Source organism: Oncorhynchus mykiss, chromosome 15 (assembly GCF_013265735.2).
Source record: "Oncorhynchus mykiss isolate Arlee chromosome 15, USDA_OmykA_1.1, whole genome shotgun sequence".
NCBI lineage: Eukaryota > Metazoa > Chordata > Actinopteri > Salmoniformes > Salmonidae > Oncorhynchus > Oncorhynchus mykiss.
This window is the reverse complement of record NC_048579.1, coordinates 21,107,560-21,131,552: the sequence shown is the minus strand read 5'-3', so window position 1 is coordinate 21,131,552 and position 23,993 is coordinate 21,107,560. Positions and strand designations below refer to the sequence as shown.

The 23,993-nt window shown below is 40.8% G+C and overlaps 1 protein-coding gene across 1 annotated transcript; it reads right to left on the bottom strand.

The window, feature by feature from the left end:
- Positions 1–1,247: 1,247 nt before the first annotated feature.
- On the bottom strand, positions 1,248–23,779 carry LOC110489785 (myosin-7). The gene is made up of 37 exons (XM_021562693.2): positions 23,579–23,779; positions 23,123–23,266; positions 22,875–23,031; positions 22,764–22,791; positions 22,566–22,671; positions 22,017–22,109; positions 21,549–21,612; positions 21,360–21,458; positions 20,819–20,922; positions 20,594–20,732; positions 20,361–20,479; positions 19,822–19,971; positions 19,554–19,724; positions 19,070–19,379; positions 18,886–18,959; positions 18,518–18,723; positions 18,295–18,418; positions 17,225–17,361; positions 16,879–17,134; positions 16,393–16,635; positions 16,129–16,305; positions 15,873–16,018; positions 15,704–15,794; positions 15,222–15,611; positions 15,016–15,142; positions 14,799–14,917; positions 14,514–14,710; positions 14,166–14,349; positions 7,720–7,885; positions 7,499–7,623; positions 7,105–7,413; positions 6,788–6,991; positions 6,140–6,436; positions 5,891–5,995; positions 5,686–5,781; positions 5,437–5,571; positions 1,248–1,268 (listed from the first exon to the last, which is right to left on the bottom strand). Exons 1-37 carry the CDS (start codon positions 23,777–23,779, stop codon positions 1,248–1,250), a joined length of 5,814 nt encoding a protein of 1,937 aa, XP_021418368.1.
- Between the last annotated feature and the right edge of the window lie 214 nt (positions 23,780–23,993).

Sequence of the window (23,993 nt, the reverse complement as noted above, 5' to 3'; positions counted from 1 at the left end):
ATATTTGTCTCCATGTCTCCATAACTTTGGATTGAACCTGCATAAGTATTCTTTTAGTAACTGCATACAGTTCAGGTACCCACTTTTATTGGGTATAGGCCTCTATGTATGTTAAACCGTTCTCCTTGTTTTTGACATCATTGCCATTGGACATTGTATTGGCCAATAATTGTCTATTTGCAGTCTGGTTAAGGTAAAGACAGATCAACCAAATTACAACTAGCTGAATATATTTTTCATTACTACATCAAGATGTCCGGGAAAATGTTTCATTCATGATTGTTATCTGTGTTGTTTTGTCCACTGCTCAGAATCACATCAAACTGTCATTAAAAATGTAGTATTTCTAGTCATGTAAAAATACTATTTATTTAGTATATATCCTGACCATGATGACATTAACTGCCAATTATGCCCCTAGGCCTAGAGCAAGCTAATACTCACAGCATTGAAATGATGAAAGATCCCTTTCAGTATGTATGACAGATTAACAATTTGATATGATTAGTGGACAAGTCCATTTCTGTCCTGACCCATATCACTGGGCCAGGTGATTATTAGTCAATTTGAGATAAATAACCAATTTAGTTTATGGAACATTAAATGTCAGTTTCGTTATGGAATCCCTGTTTGTAATGGAATCAACAACAACCCTGATGTCTATACCAGACATGGAAAACCTTTGGCATACAGGTAACATGTTACAAGCAATACACAGAGTGGGCTATTTAAATTGACTTTATTCTTCTCATGTTGCATGGAGAATAAAGAAAGACTACAACACTACAATCAATAGGTTTTCAGAAAGGTCCATCCGAGAGCTTCACTCTTCATCATGTCCTTTCTGTGACAAAGAAGATAAATAAAGGTTGAGAAAATGTCCTTCTGTATTTTCTGAAAAATGTCTTATTAAGTACTGTTCTTCATATAAATATTTCCATTAACTGTTCCAATAAATAATTTATTAAAACATTTTTGCTTGCCATAGCACAGAAAGTGACCACTGAAACCAAGATATGCTTTTGAAATAATGTTTGTGAACAATATTCCAATTCATATTTGATCCTGTCCTATACAATATATAAAGAATATGTAATGAATAATAGTATGGCTGTTGGACATCAAATACTTACAGAGCTATTGAGGTAGAGGCTGTTGTAATACATGAGGAAATTTACAAATTATAACCAATATAATGAATCTGATTGAAAGAACTGACCTGGGAGCCAGCATCACAACTCTTGGCCTCACTCCTCATCCTTTCCTTTCTGTGACAGAGAAGATGGGTGGATTATGAGAACATTTTAATTCTACTGTGTAAAGGAAAAAAATGTATACTGCCATTTACTGTGTCCTTAAAATATATGATGGGAAACTTCAACAGGTATGTGAATTATGGTACACTATGAACATCATGCTGTCCCATACAGATAGTAAACGTATCTGATTCTCTTTACTGTGTAATAGCCAACACTAAGCTTTTACAAAATGTTTGTCGCAACAACGTCCAATTAAAGCATTCAATAAACAGTCATATTTTTCTCTTCAACTACAGTATTACAGAAATGAGTTACAAATGTTAAAGCTGTTTGCCGCACAGATTCAATGAGCAATCAGAAACGGTTCTAGATTTAGCCCCAATTCTAACCCCGGTATATCCTCAAAGCAACGGCGTCGAGGGAATTATCAAACCAAGCCAAATTGTATTAGACACATGCGCCGAATACAACAGGTAGACCTGACAGTGAAATGCTTACTTACGAGCCCCTAACCAACAATGCAATTTAAAAAAGGGAACTCCAATCAAAAATCATTATCAGCTATGTTGGTCCTCGCCTGAGGTATTATTGATATAATTTGTCTATATTTTAAATACAATGATTTAGCCAACATGTTAATTGAAAATAAATCCATGACGCCATTCTGATTATTGGCTTTCAATCAAAATGTCCCTTGATCTTGTCCTGTATAGTTTCAGAACACAATAGATGGCAGCAAATGAATATATATATATATATATACAGTTGAAGTCGGAAGTTTACCTACACTTCGGTTGGAGTCATTAAAACTCATTTTTCAACCACTCCACAAATTTCTTGTGGAGAAAAATTTTCTGTTTTTTCAAAACTGGTTGAATGGTGTTACACCAGCCTTAGCTTTGGCTCCGCCACCTGTCCAGCTCAGGCGTTTGGCATCGCCGCCCTTCTAGCTGCTGCCGAACCTACTGCTTGAAAACGCCCTTCACTCATCAACCCCGGACTTGTCTCATCATCATTACATACACCTGGTTCCAATCCCCACTCTATCACTGTATTTTCAGTTAAAGTCGGAAGTTTACATACGCTTAGGTTGGAGTCATTAAAACGTGCTTTTCAATCACTCCACAAATTTCTTGTTAACAAACTATAGTGTTGGCAAGTCAGTTAGGACAGCTACTTTGTGCACGACACAAGTCATTTTTCCAACAATTGTTTACAGACAGATTATTTCACTTATAATTCACTGCATCACAATTCCAGTGGGTCAGAAGTTTACATACACTAAGTTGACTGTGCCTTTAAACAGCTTGAAAAATTCCAGAAAATGATGTCATGGCTTCAGTAGCTTCTGATAGGCTAATTGACATAATTTGTCAATTGGAGGTGTACCTGTGGATGTAATTCAAGGCCTACCTTCAAACTCAGTGCCTCTTTGCTTGACATTATGGGAAAATCAAAAGAAATCAGCCAAGACCTCAGAAAAAGGCACCACGTTCATCTGTACAAACAATAGTACGCAAGTATAAACACCATGGGAACACACAGCCGTCATACTGCTCAGGAAGGAGATGTGTTCTGTCTCCTAGAGAGGAATGTACTTTGTTGCGAAAAGTGCAAATCAATCCCAGAACAACAGCAAAGGACCTTGTGAAGATGATGGGAGAAACAGGTTTAAAAGTATCTTTATCCACAGTAAAATGAGTCCTATATCGACATAACCTGAAAGGCCGCTCAGCCACGAAGAAGCCACTGCTCCAAAACCACCATAGAAAAGCCAGACTCCGGTTTGCAACTGCACATGGGGACAAAGATCGTACTTTTTAGAGAAATGTCCTCTGGTCTGATGAAACAAAAAATAGAACTGTTTGACCGTAATGACCATTGTAATGTTTGGAGGAAAAAGGGGAGGCTTGCAAGCCAAAGAACACCAACCCAACCGTGAAGCACGGGGTGGCAGCATCATGTTGCGGGGGTGCTTTACTGCAGGAGGTGCAGGACTGGTTGACTTCACAAAATAGATGCCATCATGAGGGATGAAAATTATGTGGATATATTGACGCAACATCTCAAGATATCAGTTAGAAAGTTAAAGCTTGGTCGCAAATGGGTCTTCCAAATGGACAATGAACCCAAGCATACTTCCAAAGTTGTGGCAAAATGGCTTAAGAACAACAAAGTCAAGGTATTGGAGTGGCCATCACAAAGCCCTGACCTCAATCCTATAGAACATTTGTGGGCAGAACTGAAAAATTGTGTGTGAGCAAGGAGGCCTACAAATCTGACTCGGTTACTCCAGCGCTGTCAGAAGGAATGGGCCAAAATTCACCCAACTTATTGTGGGAAGCTTGTGGAAGACTACCTGAAACATTTGACCCAAGTTAAACATTGTAAAGGCAATGCTACCAAATACTAATTGAGTGTATGTAAATGTCTGACCCACTGGGAATGTAATGAAAGAAATACACGCTGAAATAAATCATTCTCTCTACTATTATTCTGACATTTCAAGTTCTTAAAATCAAGTGGTGATCCTAACTGACCTAAGACAGGGACTGGTTACTAGGATTAAATGTCAGGAATTGTGAAAAACGGAGTTTAAATGTATTTGGCTAAGGTTTATGTAAACCTCTGACTTCAACTGTATATAATGATAATAAGTTGATTAAATATGCCTTAACGGTTTTCAAAGTTGATGCTTTTTCATCTACAGTGTCTTCCAAAATTATTCATACCCCTTCGATTTCTTCACATTTTATTGTGTCACAGTGGGATTAAATTATATTTTTGTCAACAATCTACTCAAAATGCTCTGATGTCAAAGTGAAGAAAAAAACTTTTTTAAAAGATGAATACTAATTGGATAGCTAAATTATAGTCGTTGCATAAATATTCAGCCCCTTTGTTTAGGCATGCCTAAATAAATTCAGGAGTAAAATTTGTCTTAACAAATCACATGGACGTTTTTTTTATGACTAATCCTTCCTCTATCCCCCATACATCTGTAAGGTCCCTAAGTCAAGTATTGAATTTCAAGCACAGATTTAACTACAAAGACCATGGAGCTTTTAGAAAGCCTCATAAAGAAGGGCAGTGATTGGTAGATGGGTAACAATAACAAATCAGACATTGAATATCTCTTTAAGCATGGTCAAGTTAATATTTTTTTGCCATGGATGATGTATTAAACCACCCATACACATCAAAGATGCAGTCGTCCGTCTGAACTGAGCTGCAGGACAGGAATGAAACTGCTCAGGGGTGTCCCCATTTGGCCATCTGTGTTTAAAGAAAACTGAGGATGGATCAACAACATTTTAGTGAATCCACTATAATGACTTAAAAGAAAAATACAAATATACAGAATCAAATTAATTCTACAAAAAAACACAGCAAATGAATATATGTAAAGCCTTATGATTGGGGCAAATACAACACATCACGGAGTAAGTGCCTCCTTTTTTATTTTCAAGCATTGTGGTGGCTGCATTATGGTATGAGTATTCTTGACATCTGCAAATAGTGGGTCATTTTTCAAGATATAAAGAATAAGGGGTTGAGCTAAGCACAGGCAAAATCCTAGAGGTAAACCTGCTTCAGTCTGCTTTACAACAGACACTGGGAGAGGAATTCATCTTTCAGCAGGACGATAACCTACAACACAAGGCTAAATCAAACCTGGAGTTGCTTACAAAGAAGACAAAGAGTTTTCCTGAGTGGCCAAGTTACGTTTTTTTGACTTAAATAGACTTGAACATGTATGGCAAGACTTTAAAATAGCTGTCTAGCCTTGATCCTCAACATCTTGACAGAACTTGAATAATTATGAGCAGAATAACAGAATAATGGGCTAATATTGCACAACCCAGGTGTGTAAAGCTCTTAAAGACGTACGCAAGAAGACTGACAGCTGTAATCGCTACCAAATATTTATTGACTCAGGGAGCTGAACACTTACATTTCTATTCATCTTTGACATTACAGAGCATGTGTAGATTGTATGTGTATTTTGTTTAGATTGTTGACAGAAAATTACAGTTCAATTTATTTTACTTCCACTTTGTAACACAATAAACTGTGAAGAAATCCAAGGGGTATGAATACTTCTGCAAGGACATGACAGAACAAGGGAAGTCTGCAAATTATCCTTTAGGATTCTTGATAAAGTAACTTTACTGACCTTGGAGCCGGCATCACGACTCTTGGCTCTCATCTTATTGACCTGAGACTCAGCAATATCAGCCCTCTCTTCTGCCTCATCCAGTTCATGCTGAATCTTACGGAACTTGCCCAAATTGGAATTGGCTTGTTCCTCCTATAAAAAAATGTTAAATATGATTTAAGTTTCTAGCAAACAAAACAATTAGGAAATTATGCATCAGTTGAATGAAAAACAGATGCATCAGTTGGATGATAGAAGGTTACTTACAGCCTCTTCTGAAGTTCTCTTGTAGGATTTGACCTTCAGCTGCAGTTTGTCCACCAGGTCCTGCAGGCGGCTCAAATTCTTACGGTCTTCCTCAGTCTGCACACGAAAAGAAGATAAAAAATAATAATGCAGTAGATATATTTTACATTTCATTCTGAGCATGTTAATGTAATTGTGCATTGTCAAATTAAAGTATATAATGTACCTGGTATGTGAGCTCCTTGATGCGTCTCTCATATTTACGGACTCCTTTCACAGAATCACTGCTCCTCCTTTGCTCCAGTTCCACTTCAGTCTCTAGCTCTCTCACCTAGAAAGATATGATCGATGTTAACACAACATTTACATTTATTTTGATAGTAACCACTACTTTTAATTTTATAACTACAAATATCACTATAAATATGAATTGTGACATTGAATTAATAGAAGAGAATGACGCTTAGACACTTACTCTGGCCTCCAGCTTCTGGATCTGCTTCTTGCCACCCTTCATGGCGATTTGTTCAGCTTCATCCAGGCGGTGCTGCAGGTCCTTGATGGTCTGCTCCATGTTCTTTTTCATGCGCTCCAGGTGAGCACTAGTGTCCTGCTCCTTCTTCAGCTCTTCTGCCATCATGGCAGCATCAGTAATGGCCTTCTTGGCCTTTTCCTCTGCATTTCTACACTCCTGCACAGCCTCCTCCACTTCATTCTGAAGCTGGGATGTGTCGCCCTCTAACTTCTTCTTCTGGCTCAGTAGGCTGGTGTTCTACACACATTTATACATGACAAATGATGTTTATATTACCTATACGTACCTCAAATAGCAGACATTTAAAGATGGAATCCGTAGTAGGGGAAACAGTGGCACTGTCCGTCCAAACACCACTGTTATTGTGTGGTTTTGTTGACAAAGCAGAGGTGAGGAGCGTTGCACAACATGGTACAGTACATTTTCTGCTGTATTATCGTGCTTGCAAAGATGTCCAAAGGGAAAAACAGTGTTTGTTGTTTGCAGTAACTACTTTGTTGTTGTAATATCGCAAACAGGTGTGTCAGTTTCCCCATTAAGGATTCCATCTTTAAGGAGAACACAAATTGTTATGTATTACCGACATACCTGTGAGTGGAGCAGCTGAACTCTCTCACTAACATCCAGCAGTTCCTGCTCAGCCAGTTTGCGGCCTCTCTCAGTCTGCTCCACCAGGGCTCTTAGCTCATCCAGTTCAGCCTGCATCAGGTTGTTCCGTCTCTCCACAATGGCAATGTTCTCCTTCAGGTCATCATTGCTACGAAGAGCATCATCCAGCTGCAGTTGAGAATCCTGTAGAAAGAATCAATGATTTGACTATATTTATTTGTATTGTTTCACAGTGTGGTTTTTCTTTTTCTGAATGCACAAGCAATGTTTTTAATTCAGTGGTGTGGAAGTAATACCTTCAAATGGGAATGGAGACCCTTAAGTTGCTTCTGGGCCTCGGATGCCTGCCTGTTGGCCTGGCTGAGCTGGATCTCCATCTCATTGAGATCTCCCTCCATCTTCTTCTTCAGCCTGAGAGCTTCATTCCTGCTGCGAGTCTCTGACTCCAGGGAGCTTTGCAGGGTATCCACAACTCTCTGCTGGTTCCTCTTATTCATCTCCATTTCCTCATCCTTCTCCACCAGCTTCCGTTCAATGTCAGCTTTCACCTGATTGAACTCCAGCTGAGCTCTCAGGATCTTCCCTTCCTCATGCTCTAGGGAGGCCTATGAGAACACAGCCACCCATTGTTTGTAAAATCTTAATTAAATTTTGGCACTTTCACTGTCTGTAAATGTTTTTTATTCTCACCTCAGCTTCCTCTAGAGCAGACTGTATCTCAGACTTCTCCTGTTCCAGCTGTTTACGGATCTTCTCCAGTTCATGGATGCTCTTTCCTCCTTCACCAAGCTGCTCAGTCAGGTCAGAAATTTCCTCTGGAAAAATTTTGTTGTACATCAGAATCTTTTCTCTATAACATATCGATATTTTATTGACTAAGTTTTATAGGCTATTAATTCTTATGCTCTGACCTTGGAGGTTCTTGTTCTCCCTCTTCATGGTCTCAAGATGATCCAGAGACTCCTCATAAGAGTTCTTGAGTTTGAAGAGCTCAGTGCTGAGAGATCTGGCCTCTTTCTGGGAGCTCTCCAGCTCAGTCTGAGACTCCTCAAACTTCTGCTTCCACTCAGCTAGGACCTGAAAGTCATACAGGTGTTTTAAGTGGTTTGAATACAGTGTATGATTAAGATAAAATATATGTGGAGGGACCACGAGAGGGCAGGCTCGGCTCACGGATAGTAGCCCAACAAGGCATGGGAGACAAGGTAACCAGAGGCAATTAAGCACAGCTGATGGCACTAATGGCATATTCTCCTTCCCCTATAAGAGAGAGTATGGAACCAGCAGAGAGGGTGGAAAAACTATCTCTGGAAGGTTGTCAGCCGACGACATAGCCCAAACAATTTCATTTGATTGCTTTTCGGATTTTCGTGACCAGGTTGCCTGCTGCTAGCTAGGCATAATGCTATGCTAGGCTATCGATAAACTTACACAAATGCTTGTCTTGCTTTAGCTGTAAAGCATAATTTCAAAATCTGAGATGACAGGGTGATTAACAAAAGGCTAAGCTGTGTTTCACTATATTTCATGAATATGAATATTTTCTAGAAAAATTATTTTGTCCGTTTTTTGTCCGTTGCGTTATGCTAATTACTGTAGTTGATGACAACGCTCCCGGATCCGGGATGGGTAGTTACAAGAATTAAGCTAAGAGCGGCTGCTCACGCCATCTTACCTCGTCTCTCCAAGGAGGATGATATTGAGGCCTTCCTCATGACCTTCGAAAGGACGGCCACCTTAGAAGAGTGGCCGCCCACAGAATGGGCGAGCGCATTAGCCCCTCTTTTGACCGGGGTGGCTCAGGAAGCCAATTTTGACCTGGATTCCCGCGAAGCTGCAGACTATGGGTGACTAAAAACCGAGATCCTGTCCCGGTACCAGTTGACTGCCAGAGGTAGGGCCTTAAAGTTCCATCAATGGACCTATACAGCTGATCAACCCGTCCGTGCCCAGATCTTCACATTAATACGACTGATGAAACAGTGGCTAGAACCTGGAAAGGGAGTAGGACATGTGATAGAGACCCTCGTAGTGGACAAGATATTGAGGGAATTACCCAGTGACTTTGTGGGGCAAGCCAACCCGTTGTCAGCCGACGACATAGCCCAGGCGGTGGAAACATATCGGTCTACAGGGGAGTTGTTAAAAAGTGACAAGGAGGAATGGAAGGATTCTTCCAATCCCGTACCACGACTCACCCCGGCGCGTCCGCCACCGAAACGTCCAAACCCCCTCCGGAGGTGGGAGAAGTCAGCCACCACACAGCAGGGTCGGTGTTATAAATGTCAGTCTCCCGACCATTATGCCCCACAATGTCCTAGCAAGGACGAGCCCATGGTCACGCAGTCATCACTGCCTACCCCCACACATCCTGTTTTGAGGGGGCAGGATCAACACTGTTAGTTAGCAGAAATAGCCCCAGAGATTCCGGTTCGAGTCGAAGGACAAGATGTGGTAGCCATTCTCGACTCGGGAAGTATGGTTACGTTAGTAGAGGAGCGGATGGTGACCTCCGCAACACTGCTACCAGACAAAGTAGCCGTATCCTGTATCCATGGAGACACCCACTATTACCCCACTGTGAATCTGCCTATTCTCACTCCAAAAGGAAGGTGTACAGTCAGGGCAGGGAAAGTGCCCCAGCTGAAGGTGCCATTATTGATCGGGAGAGACTGTCCCCTATATAAGGAGCTTCGGCAGATTACGTTATGCACGGGAAGAAGGGGGACAGGAAAGAAGAGAAAATCCAAGCCCGAGGTAGTAGTCCTAGAAGGAGACATAGCCGCGTCCTTGTCCTCTGCAGCAGAGGAAGAAATAGCGACCCAACGTTTACGACAGATATTCCAGGAAACCACCGATGAAGACACCTGTGTGAGGGTTATACACAACGCAGGAAGGAAGGAGCAACCAGGCACTAAGGGATATATTTGAAGCTCCATCCGAGGAGGGATCCTGGAAGGGATTCTCCTCGGTCACCCCTGATGGGGATGGGGAACAACCTCCACATCCCTCTACCGAGGTTGACCTGCCCCAGGAATTAAAGGGACAGTTCGGCACCTCGCAGCATAGAAACCCAGACCTAAGGGAGGCCATGAGGAAGGTGAAGGTGATCGACGGGAGGAACGTTGACGGATCAGGTGAGCCCCCTTTTCCTTACTATGCAATCAGGCGGGGTCTCTTATACTGGGTTGTACGATGAAGGGGGGAAAAGCAGGAATTACTAATGGTGCCTAGACCATACAGGGATACAGTTCAACAGTTAGCCCATTCCCACGTCCTAGGAGGACACCTGGCACGAGACAAGACTATTGACAGAATCATGCAGAGATTCTATTGGTCCCGGGTCACCCGGGATGTGGCCAGGTATTGTAGGACGTGTGATCAATGTCAACGTACAGCCTCCATGGCCACACCTACGTAACCCTTTGATTCCTCTCCCCCTTTGAACGCATAGCTATGGACCTCGTAGGACCCCTCCCAAAATCCGGGAGAGGACACGAGTACATCCTAGTGGTTATAGATTACGCTACCAAGTTCCCGGAGGCCATACCCCTGCGTAACATGTCGTCAAAGGGAATTGCCAAGGAGTTATTCATGATGTTCTCTCGCGTGGGCCTCCCCAAGACAATCTTAACCGATCAGGGAACCCTGTTTATGTCTCGGTTGATGAAGGACTTGTGTCAGTTATATCAGGTTCAACAGATATGTACAAGCATATTCCACCCTCAAACAGACGGGTTGTGTGAACGCTTGAACAAATCGATTAATAGCATGTTGAGAAGAGTGGTGTCCCGAGATGGGAAAAACTGGGACATGCTTCTCCCACACTTAATGTTTGCCCCTGCGAGAAGTACCCCAGGCATCCACTGGATTCTCTCCGTTTGAATTGCTCTATGGCAGACCCTGTCGAGGGATCCTCGACTTAGCCAAGGAGACCTAGGAGACCCAACCATGCCCCTTTCGATTCACAATAGAACATATTACCCTGATGAGAGACCGCCTGTCAGCAGTGTGGCCCATAGTCAAGGAGCATATGGAGAAGGCACAAAGGACCCAAGGCCGGGCCTATGATAAGTCCGCGACCCCCCGTGAGTTCACCGTGGGAGAGAAAGTGATGATGCTCATGCCCACGGCCGAACATAATTTGCTGGCGCAGTGGAGGGGGCCCTACAAGGTAATGAAAAGGGTCTCACCGGTCAATTACCTCATCAAGCAACCTGACAGGAGGAAGAAGGTCCAACTCTATCACATAAACCTGTTGAAGACGTACCATTGACGAGAGGAGGAAGTGGCTTTGATGGCCCTGGCTTCCAGGTTAAGAGAGCAGGTGTTAAGAAGCGTTGTTTGGCGGGTTATGTTTCAGAGGATGCATGACTCTACCGTCGCCTCTCCTGAGCCCATTGGGGAGTTGCAGCCACGAGACAAGATCGCAATTGGATAACATAAAATTGGTGAGAAAAAGGGGGTAAAAATATAAATATGCAGTACATAAAATCTGCAGCACAACAAAAATGTCCCTATTAATGACCTCCATCTCATCTGATCCATACTACTAATCATCTATTTTCTGTGACAAAGGTTTTTATAGATGAAATAGTATTTATTTAATATATTTTCATAGTCCCTTATTCATTATGATTAATTTGCATGTTCCCCTTTACGAGCTTCAAGCGAATCCATGCTATAAATATTTGGTTTCTCTCTGTAAATTAGGTATTTTGATTCAAATTGGTTTGGGTGAGAGTTGAACGGTTTTTCTGCATTGTAAAGGTGCAACCACGGTTACAAAACTACGTATACTCTGCCTGTTTCTATGGCAGAGGCTATGATACACAGCTAAGCATAATCAGACTTGCCTGTGCTAATGGGTTCTCACAAGGCAAAGTAAAATTATACAAATGACTTCAAATGGATTCAATTGCAATTTTTTTTTTGTAATTGGCCTAAACACAATACCCCGTACTGTCAAAGTGGAATTATGTTTCACAATATTTGTACAAATTCATTACAAATTAAAAGCTGTCTTGGGTCAATAAGTATTCAACCCTTTGTTATGGCAAGCCTAAATAAGTTCAGGAATAAAAATGTGCATAACAAGTCACATAATAAGTTGCATGGAATCACCCTGTGTGCAACAATAGTGTTTAACAGGATTTTTTTATCACTACCTCATCTTTTTACCCCACACATACAATTATATGTAAGGTCCCTGAGTGCAAGGTCCTTCAGTGCAGCAGTCAATTTCAAACCGATTCAACCACAAAGACTAGGGAAGTTTTCCAATGCCTCACAAAGAAGGGCACCCATTGGTAGATGGTTACAAATACAAAAAGCAGACATTAAATATCTCTTTGAGCATGGTGAAGTTATTCACGTGTATCAATACACCCAGTCACTACAAAGATACAGACATCCTTCCTAACGCAGTTGCCTGAGAGGAAGGAAACCGCTAAGGGATTTCACCATGAGGCCAAAGGTGACTTTAAAACAGTTAGAGTTTAACGGCTGTGATAGAAGAAAACTGACAATGGATCAACAACATTGTACTTACTCCACAATACTAACTTATTTGGCAGAGTGAAAAGAAGGAAGCCTGTACAGAATGAAACACTCCAAAACATGCATCCTGTTTGCAACAAGGCAGTAAAGTAATACTGTAATAAATGTGGCAAAGCAATTAACTTTTTTTCCTGAAGTGTTATGTTTGGGGCAAATCCAATAGAACACATTACTGAGTACCACTCTCCATATTTTCAAGCAAAGTGCTGGCTGCATCATGTTATGGATATGGTTGTAATCATTAAGGACTGGGGGGTTTTGGGGGGATAAAAATGAAACGGATTGGAACGAAGCACAGACAAAATCCTAGAGGAAGATGAATTCACCTTTCAGCAGGCCAATAAAACACAAAGCCAAATCTACAGTGGAGTTGCTTACCAAGAAGACAGTGAATGTTCCAGAGTGGCCGAGTTACAGTTTTTACTTAAATCAACTTGAAAATCTATAGCAAGACCACAATGATCAACAACGAATTGACAGCGCTTAAAGAATTTTAAAACACTAATGGGCAAATGTTGCATAATCCAGGTGTGGAAAGCTCTTAGACTTACCCAGAAAGACTCACAGCTGTAATCCCTGCCAAAGGTACTTCCGCAAGGTATTGACTCAAGGGTCTAAATACTTATTTAAAGGAGATATTTCTGTATTTCATTTTCAATACATTTGCAAAGATTTCTGGAAACATGTTTTCACTTTGTTATTAGACAGTGGGGTGAAGAAGGCACAACAACACCTCTTCAACCTTATGAGGCTGAATAAATTTGTCTTGGCCACTAAGAATCTCAATTTTTGTTACAGATGCACAATTGAGAGCATCCTGTCAGTCTGTTTCACTGCCTGGTACGGCAACTGCACCTCTCGCAGGGCTTTCCAGAAGGTGGTGCGGTCTGCCCAGCGCATCACCTGGGGCACACTACCTGACCAGGACACCTACAACACCCAATGTCATAGGAAGGCCAAACAGATAATCCAGGATATCAACCACCCGAGCCACGGCCTGTTCACCCCGCTATCATCCAGAAGGCGAGGTCAGTACAGGTGCATCATAGCTGGGACAGAGAGACTGAAAAACTGCTTCTGTCTCAAGGCCATCAGATTATTAAATAGCCATCACTAACCGGCTACCACCTGGTTACTCAACCCTGCACCTTAGAGGCTGCTGCCCTAAAGTATATACTGTACATACACATGGAATCACTGGTCACTTTAATGATGGAACACTAGTCACTTTAATATTGTGTACATACTGCTTTACTCATTTCATATGTATATACTGTATACTATTCTACTGTATTTTAGTCAATGCCACTCCTACAATGCTCGTCCTAATATTTATATATTTATTAATTCCATAATTTTACTTTTAGATTTGTATGTATTATTGTGAATTGTTAGATACTTCTGCACTATTGGAGCTAGGAACACGAGGATGTCGCTATACCTGCAATAACATCTGCTAAATATGTGTATGTGACCAATGAAATGTGATTTGATTTGACATTTTCACTTTGTTATTATGGGGTATTGTGTGTAGATGGGTGATTTTTTAAATATTTTTTATTCATTCCTTTTGAATTCAGGCTGTAACACAACTAAATGTGGAATACATCAAGTGGTATGAATACTTTCTGGAAGCACCACCAAGTCAAAATTCCATGTGCATTCCAAAGGACACGTTTATAAGTGAGTGTTCCAAAAATGTACCATTTGAAAACCACTGCACCAGGCTAACTGCCGACCCTCATGTACTATAATGAAGGCTAATAGGACTTGTGTATTCCGTACGTGTTTTTCTTACCTTGTCAAAGTTCCTTTGCTTCTTGTCCAGAGAGGCAGCAGCTGCATTAGATCTCTCCACATCCACCATGAGATCTTCAATCTCATTCTGGAGTCTGTGTTTAGTCTTCTCTAGGGATGAACATTTAGCATTTACAGCTTCCACAGCTTCCTCTGCATCCTGCAGACGCTGAGCCAGCTTCTTCCTAGATTGACATAGATGAGACACACATTTCTAAACAGCTGTCTAATATATAATGGTTGTGTAACAGGTAATCAGTGTATTCTTCATCATGTACATTTGTGTATCGCTCTTTCAGCCAAGGTTCAATAGCCTGAAAAGTAAGAGGAAGTAATAAAACATCCTTACTTTGCGTCCTCAAGCTCCTCAGTCTTCTGGATGGCATCAGTTTCATACTTGGTTCTCCACTGAGCCACCTCAGCATTAGCCTTGGACATACCACGCTGCAGCTCAGACTTGGCCTCCTGCTCCTCCTCATATTGCTCCCTCAACAGATCTGAGTCATGGCGAGCAGACTGCACTGCATGGGCAAGTGCGTTCTTGGCCTGGTAAGGACATTTAAAAAATAGTCTGTGATTATGCCTGAAGATGAATGTAGTTAGATAAGAGACACTGCATTCTTTGTATAAATACCTTGACTTCCTCCTCCAATTGTCTCTTTAGGTCTTCAATCTGCTGAACGTTGGACTGCTTACCTCTGGTCAGTTGAGAGACCAGAGAGTCCTTCTCCTCCAACTGTCTAGCAAGTTCACCTGTTTTCATGCAATTCAAATTATTTTAAATTATATTACTTAATCAGGTTATTTATTGTGGCTGTTCATGTGAATGTTCAGATTTTTTGTTAATATACCATTCTCAGTTTGAAGCTTTGCTTTCTGCATGGTAAAATCATTGATGGATCGCTGTCCTTCCTCAGCTTTTGTCCTGTATTCACTCATCTGGTCCTCCAGAGTGCGGCACATTTTCTCGAAGTTTGTCTAAAACAGATTTGTTTTTGAAATACAGAACAGCGACAAAAAGCATATATTTTATAGATTGATCAATGGTAACACGTACTTTGGACTTAACCATCTGCTCCATGTTGGAGACCACATCATCCAGCTCCAGCCTGAGCTCACTCTTCTCTTTCTCCAGCTTCTGCTTCACTCTCTGAAGGTTGTCAATCTGTTCTCCCAGGTCAGCTACACTGTCAGCATTTTTCTTCCTCAGAGTGGCAGCTGTAGCCTCATGCTGCAGGGTAGCCTCTTCAAGGTCTCTGCGCACCTTCTGGAACTCAGCCTCCCTCTTCTTGTTCATCTCAATCTGGGCAGCAGTGGCTCCACCAGCCTCCTCCAGCCTCTCACTGATTTCTTCTAGCTCTCTGGACAAGTCTGCCCTCTGTTTCTCCACCTTGGCACGGGCAGCTCTTTCAGCCTCCAGCTCTTCCTCTAATTCCTCAATGCGGGCCTGAAATGTTAGGATTTCAAATGTTCTGGTAAGATGAGAACATAAGCATATGTAACAGAAAGATTCCCTTTTCAGCAATGCCATTGAAATACCTGCAGCTCCTTCAGTTTCTTCTGAAGCTGGGCACCCAAAGCCTGCTCATCCTCAATCTTGCTGTTGAGTTGGCTCATCTCAAAGTCCTTCCTGATAAGTAAATAACACATTTGAGCACTTTCTGTAAAATAACTATTCATAATATTTTGCGGGTTTGTGGGATCTTACTTCTTCATTCTCTCCTCCAGCTGCTGCTTGTCATTCTCCAGGTCCATTAGGCTCTCCTGGGTCAACTTTAAATCTCCCTCCAGCTTTCTCTTGGCTCTCTCAAGGTCCATTCTCACCTTCTTCTCTTGCTCCAGAGACCCTTCAAGCTAATAAAGGATATATTAAACAACATTCGGGGTCAGCAATTTACTGTAGTGTATTTTTAGGATATTACTAATTTTGTTGTACTTTTTGTGAATTACTATTTGATACTCACATCATCAACTTGCTGTTCCAGTTTGGCTTTGGCCTTGGTCAGCGTGTTGACTTTGTCCTCCTCACTCTGCAGGTCATCCAGCGTTTGTTGATGAGCCTCTTGCAGAGCCTTCTTCTCCTTGGTCAGCTTGGCAATGATTTCGTCCAGAGCTGCCATCTCCTCAGTAAGGTTTTTAACCTTCGGAAACAGAACAGTGTCATTACACTTTTATCCAAACCACTTAATTGGAATTTTAACATCACAAGAATAAAGATAAACCATTACCTTGTTCTCTGTGGCATGCTTTTCCTTCTCCACTTTAGCCAGAGTGAGCTCCAGATCATCAATGTCCTTCTTGAGTTCTGAGCACTCATCCTCCAGCTTCCTCTTCTTAGCAGTTAGCTCTGAATTCATCTCCTCCTCATCCTCCAGTCGTTCTGTCAGCTCTTTTGCTTTGGCCTCAAGCTGGATTTTGCTTTTGATCAGACCCTCACATCTCTCTTCAGCATCAACAATAGTGTCTTCTTGCTGTCAAGAAGTATATCAAATTCTCCAATGCTCAGAAGTTTGTTTGGAGGCAAAATATTTGGACACTACAAATGATTGACAAATTCTCCACTGATTGTCCATATAAATTTAGAAAAGAATGTCTCTTTCTCTCTGTTTTTCCATTTATCTTGTTAGCTCTTAGCTTAAAGCTAACTAGTAAGGCCATTTTGACCCAATATGTGACTGCAGCAAAGTAACTGTAGTGCAGTTAATGTTACTCACAGTTTGGACAGCGAGCTGCAGGTCATTCTTCTCTTGGAGAAGGGAGACCATCTTCTCTTCCAGCTCCTTTCTACGAGCTTCAGATTTAGCATAAGCCTCTTTAAGCTTCAGGAATTCTTCCTTCATGTTGGCCATCTCCTTCTCAGTCTCTGCTGACTTCAGTAGAGGTTTGATCTTGAAGTACAGCTTCATCCAGGGCCAATTCTTGACACCCATGAAGGCACGAATGTTCCATTGGATCACAAGCAAGGCATCCCTGCAACATTTTTTATAAAATATGGTTAATACAACTGTTCCTCACCCCTAACATATCCTCTGCAAAAGTTTAATCTAATATAATTTCTACCTGCGGTCAACCATTTTCTGGAACTCAATTCTAGCAAGTAGACCACGTGATCTGGCCTGGAATGCAGTGATGATAAGAGCGAGACGATCATCTCTCATCTCCTCAAGTAGACCCAGGAGACCAGCCTTGAAGAACACCTGAAGATACACAAAGGCCATAATGTGGTGCTTAGATCTTCTTGTATTTGGTAGGATTGTATTTTTCTAAATCATCTGAATGTGGTGTACACCAGATTTACAAAACTTGGCAGTCATGTTTAGATTGCTTGCAGTCATGTTTAGATTGCTTGCATGTTTAGATTGATTTCTTGCTTCTGTAAGGAAATGGCACAAGTTGACCACCATTTTTCCTGTTATCAGCATAAGTTTTTATAACTTCAGACCCAGCATGTTGACCAAGAGTTACTACATTTTAAGGTCTTTAAAAATAGAAAGTCCATCTCAAACAGTTTGGCCACTATGCTTTTAATTGCTTTCTGTAGATCTGAATCTACTACATTTTGGACCTATACCAAGTATAAATGTGTATTTCTTGACTTGACCCATTTGCCCTACAGACAGATGACATGAGGTAAGCATGAACAGTTATATATTAGCAGTTATTTTAAGAGGCATTGTTCTTGTTGGCTGGATGGTGGTGCATTGGTAGTATACTGCTTAGACCCCGTAATTACTGCTACTTTTCCATCCTGCAATTTATGCTGCTTTCATTACCAAGTGGGAGGTGTGAATTTACCAGTTGTGAAGTCATAAATACCAGCAGGTGGATGCATTCACGTGATTTGAACTCGATGAGAAACAGCGAGTGGTTAATGGCCAACAAGCTGCGTAATCCATAAACTAAAAGTAAAGCTATCATGCTCGTTTAAAAAAAAGTATAGTTTTCAACATATGAATAGATTTATTTTTATAAATAATGTTTTGTCTGATAGTGCTGTTTGAGGTCATTTCCCAGTTGGATGGGCATTCAAGTGGACATTTGTGGGTCGTATTTCTGAGTCGTATTTCTGAGTCGTATGTGGTAAATTCCCACTTCCTACATGGATACGAACGCACCATTAGATAATTTACCTTGGTGTGTCCTAATCTGTACTGGGTGTGGTCAATATCCAAAGAGCCCAACAGTTTTTCTGATGCCTTCATGTTGTCCATGAACTGACCCTCAGGGATAGCATTTGGATTGAGGATGCGGTATCTGAATTTAAATCAGAAAGCAATTATCTTTAAAAATGGAACACCTGAATAGGTAAACAGTTGAATTTATTTAGGAAAGGAAATTAATAATTATTTTTACCTTTGTTTGAAGTCAGCATACAGGATTCTGTTGGGGAAGCCCTTTCTGCAGATCCTGATGCCTTCCAGCACACCGTTACAGCGCAGCTGGTGCATGACCAGAGGATTCTCCATGGCCCCAGGAGTCTTGGTCTCATTGGGGATGATGCAACGCACAAAGTGGGGGTGAGTAGACCTCAAGTTGGTCATGAGTTTACCCAAGTTCTCCTGTAAGTATGACAAATGTAGAATTTTCCATCGGTGAATGAGTCTCCAAGTACCTCACGAGTCACCATAGCATTTAATGCTAACATGCCAATCCATCTCAAGAATAGTGCAAACATAATACATTTGTTAGTTAGAAATATATTGATTTAAGCTCAGATTTACCCTGTGCAATGCAGACACAGTCTGGAAGGAAGAGCCTTTCTTCTTTTTTCCTCCAGCCACTTTTTCTTCAGGTGCTGTATGATAATGAAATAACTATTTAAATATATTATTATTACTACTATCATATACTGTGGATTATTTATTTGAGTGTGTTGTAGTCTTTGCTGATATAAACACATAGTACCTCCTTCTGCACCAGCATAGTTTGCAAACAGGTTGGCCAGGAACTTAAGACTTGACTTCTGGAACAGTCCAACCACAGTCTCATTCAGGGGGTCCTTGTTCTTCACCAGCCAGTTACCAATGTTGTAGTCAACAATGCCAGCATAGTGAACCATGGAGAAATGGGCCTCTGGTTTACCCTTAACAATCCTAGGCTTCTGGAAGCAGGCATTTTTGCCGAGATGCGTATCATACAGCTTAGCTTTGAATGTATTATCACTGGCTTTAGGGAACATGCACTCCTCTTCAAGGATGGACATGATACCCATGGGCTAGTGGAAGGAATGAATGAAAATTAATTCATGTTAAGAGCAAAGCATTGTGAATAAATATCAGAATAATTTGTCATTGAAGCACATTTATGAAGACCGTCCTTGTAATGTTTGAAATCTCAAAGATTACTTAGGATACATCATATAAACTACTGCACAACTGAAGATACCAACCCTTTCAATGAGGTCAATGCAGGCAGCCAAGTCCATGCCAAAGTCAATGAACTCCCAGACGATGCCCTCTTTCTTATACTCTTCCTGCTCCAGCACAAACATGTGGTGGTTGAAGAACTGCTGCAGCTTCTCATTAGTGAAGTTGATGCACAGCTGCTCAAAGGTGTTGAACTGAAATAGAAGTTCACAGTTACTTTATTTTGTCAGCTGTAATGTTATAGATAAATTGTTTCGTGTCCTTTTTATCAAATTTACATCAAACACTCACCTCAAAGATCTCAAAGCCAGCAATGTCCAGTACACCAATGTAGTGCTGACGAGCGTTCTTAGTGTCCAGAGTAAGGTTGATTCTTATCACCATCCAAAGGAACATGTTCTCGTAAATTTTCTTTGCCAGTGCACCAACAGAGTAGTACACCTACAAAATATTGAGAAAAGAAAATACCGAAACATAAACACATAGGGACAGTTTCCTAGACATAGATTAGATATGATTTTTTTGGTAAAACCTTTATTTAACTAGGCCAGTCAGTTAAGAACACATTATTACAATGATGGTCTTCACCGGGAAGACGCTGTGCCAATTGTATGCCGCTCTATGGGACTCCCAATCATGGCCGGTTGTGATACAGCCTGGATTTGAACCAGGGTGTCAGTAGTGACGCCTCAAGCACTGAGATGCAGTGCCTTAGACCGCTGCGCCACACGGCCTCATTCTGGACTAAAAAGCATGCTCAATCTGGAATTACAGGTATGAACATAGACAAGATTTATTTTGAATATTATTTCATTTTTTGGGAGACTCACCTGGTTGACATTCTGACCTTTGGTGACCCACTCATTTCCTACTTTGACCCTTGGGTTACACAGCCCCTTGACCAGGTCAGCAGAGTTCAGACACATCAGATATGCAGCTTTGTCAAGATCTAGAAAGGCAATGTTTTATTATTGGTAGAGGCAATCTAACTGATTTTAGATTTTCAGATTTTTCAGATACTACTGCATAATGAAGTGAGAGGTTTTAAATCCTCAGCACTCACCCTCAGTGCCATCTGCCTCTGCTTGCTCCTCCCGCTGTTTATTCTTGAACTTCATGTTGCCGTAGTGCATGATTGCACCAACCAGCTTATACATGCCATTCTTCTCCTCTTGGGAGAAGCCCAGCACATCAAAGGCATCCTAGTCCCAAATGAAATGTAATTGTTTTGCATTGGAGAAGGGGTTGGAATATTATTGCATATACAGTATATAGATATATTACTCACATCAGTAGCCATTAGCTCATCTGAATCATTAATGGAGGTTACAGCAATCTCTCCTTGGGAGATGAAGGCATAGTCATAGGGATTGCTGGTGATGAGTAGCATCTCTGAAAAGAATTCAACAGCTCAGTTTAATGTGTGTTCATGCTGTGGTATAGGTCATAGCATAATATACTCCGTATTTGGATAGGTGTGAATTAGAAAATTGGCATTGTTTTAAAAACAAGTAATATTATAAATAGCCAGGACTACAAATTTGGCATCATCAAGTTTGGAAAAACTTCAGCAGGAAATTGTTTTGTGTGCATTGAATATTTGTGTTTTGTGCTTAAAAAGCATTTAAATAATTGTACCTTTCTCGTTGACAAAGAAAATGTTAAAAATCCCATTCTGTTATGAGTTTTGCAGTGGGGAGAAAAGGGGTAACACACTGCCTGGGCTGGCTGTGCTGCGTCATAAGAATTTAATTGGATTTCATCTCGAAATGTTCAGTTTAATCCAGAATTGACCTCAACCCTATTCAGTTTGATGTTTCAATACTCACCCAGAAGTTCTGGTTTCTGTTGGGACAGGATCTGATAGAAGATGTGATAGTCTCTCTCAGCCTTGAGCTGGAAAGTGACACGTGACTTCTCCAGAAGATCTGATCAGTATGGAAAAGTGCTTTTGGTATTAATGTGTTTCCTGTCAAAGAGATCTGTTCAAGCCTGGGCAAATTGAGTGTTGTACTCACAAGTCTCAATGTCAGCAGACGAAAGCTTCCCAGTGACTCCAAAATGAATGCGGATGAATTTACCCTGTAAGTTATTGTCAAAGCAGAAATTAATAATCACATTACATCTGGGTTCAAGTAGTATTTGTTTTCTTTTTGAATACCTTAAGTGCACATGATTGAGCTTGCATGGTGTAATGGAACTGATGGAATAGTCCTACAAGTTTAAATCCCACCTATCTGGTTCTCTAGGCAAACTCAATCAAACACTGAAAGTATTTAAAAGAAAACAAATACTGTTGCACACATACAGTCCCAAAAGATTAGCTGATGAACCTGAGGAAGTTTAGCTGACGTCATGACATCTACTAATTATATCCTAATAAAATTCAGATTATAATAACATTCAAACACAGACAATAACAGATAAGATGACCATGTATGATAAGATTGAAATGATATTTGACAAACAAACAAGACCAAACTTACGAATCGGGAGGAGTTGTCATTCCTGATGGTCTTGGCATTACCAAAAGCCTCCAGGGCAGGATTGGCCTGGATGATTTGATCCTCCAGGGTCCCCTACAACCCAACAACCACACAGTGTTAAACTGCTGCGATAAAGATCTTTATGAACTAAAACATTTTTTTTCATCAACATATGCTCATTCAACCATGAAGAATGTTGCTGTTGTGGAACATTATGCAGTTTTAGAGTTTCAAAGTAAATATTCTGCAATTCTATACATTTTGCCATGACAATAGATGGGGGCCACATGCCATGACAATTTGGGAATTTTAGGTTCTCCCTGACTGTAGTTTTTATTTGAGTGATTGTTAGTTCTCAAAGATGATCATATTGAAAAATATTATGCTCCATTATCTTTTCTCCATACTTTATATCTGGTTTTAGTAATTTAAGTCTACACTGAAAACAATCCCCAATTATTATTATTAAAAATGAATATAAAATAAAAAATGTTTTGTGTGGGACATGATTTAGCAGTAGCGGTATTCCACATTTGCATTCTATTTGACCTTTTTTTCTTCTGATACACTTTTCTTTCCACTAACAGCAGCAATGCTGGCGAAGTACTGGATGACTCTCTTGGTGTTAACAGTCTTTCCAGCACCGGATTCTCCACTGGAATTTAATAATACATATGTTAATGTCTCAGGATTTATCTGAATTTTAAATAGCATCAAATCAAATCAGCATTGGGTTGATGTACTTACGTGATAAGGACAGACTGATTTTCCCTGTCTGTTGAAAGAAAACAGACAGTAAATTTGTCATTTTCCCAAATGTTATTTTTCATGTTAATGTAAATGAAAGTTGTATTTTACCTGACAACATGTACTGGTAGGCATTGTCAGAAATGGAGAAGATGTGAGGTGGAGCTTCACTCCTCTTCTTGCCTCTGTATGCATTGACAACAGACTGATCGTACACTGGCAGCCACTTGTATGGGTTGACAGTGACACAGAACAGCCCTGAGTAGGTCTGTCAAAGACAAGGGGATGTATATTTAGTTCAATTCATTTGAATGAATGATTGATTTAATGGAGATATTAGCATACAGGTCATTACTTACGTAGATCATCCAGGCTGCGTACCGCTCTTTGAGGTTAAACAGCACAGCGGGCTCGTGCAGGAAGGTGAACATCGCCATGTCCTCAATTTTATCAAACTTTGGCGGGTTCTGGGGATGGACATCATCCTCCTTCACAGTAACAGTCTGAAAGAATAGCAAGTTCAACTGTTTTGTTACATTTTAAGGTGTAGAGACAAATCCTAACTTGAGATTGATTACACACAGTGTTGAATTTTTGCAAATTATACATTTACATGTAATGCCTGATTTGCATGAAAGTTAAAGATCTCATGTTATGATTCGGCTTTTTCATTTTCTCTTTTGAGAAAAAAAATAATTTTAAAAAGCACATAACTCAATTCAGTTTATAACTAATAGTTCATCAATCATGGAGTTATCGTAGTAGAAAAATGTATTATTTTGTGATTTTCCAGAAATGTTCACCAAAATATTTACCTTTCCAAACTCAGTATCAGCGGTGACTTTAGCCCCATCTCTGCTGGTGATTATGGCCTTGACGTATTCTACCTCAGGGTCAGGCACATAGCACTCTCTCTTTATGTCAAAGGGTCTTGTCTGGCATTCCATACGCTCCTTGTCAGATTTACGCAGATAGGGCGCTGCGACGCCAAACTCTGCCATCAAACTGTCCCCCATTCTTAAATCTGTAAAGGCAGGAACAGAGCATTGAATACGTACAGTATGTACATATTACATACATTACAGTAAAAGGTTTGAGTTAATGAAGTCCCAAACTCTGCCATCAACGCATCCCCCATACTTAAATCTATACAGGTATGTGTGTATCTATAATTGTTAGGTTCAATTATCAGTCACATGTATTTATAAAGCCCTTTTTACATCAGCCGAT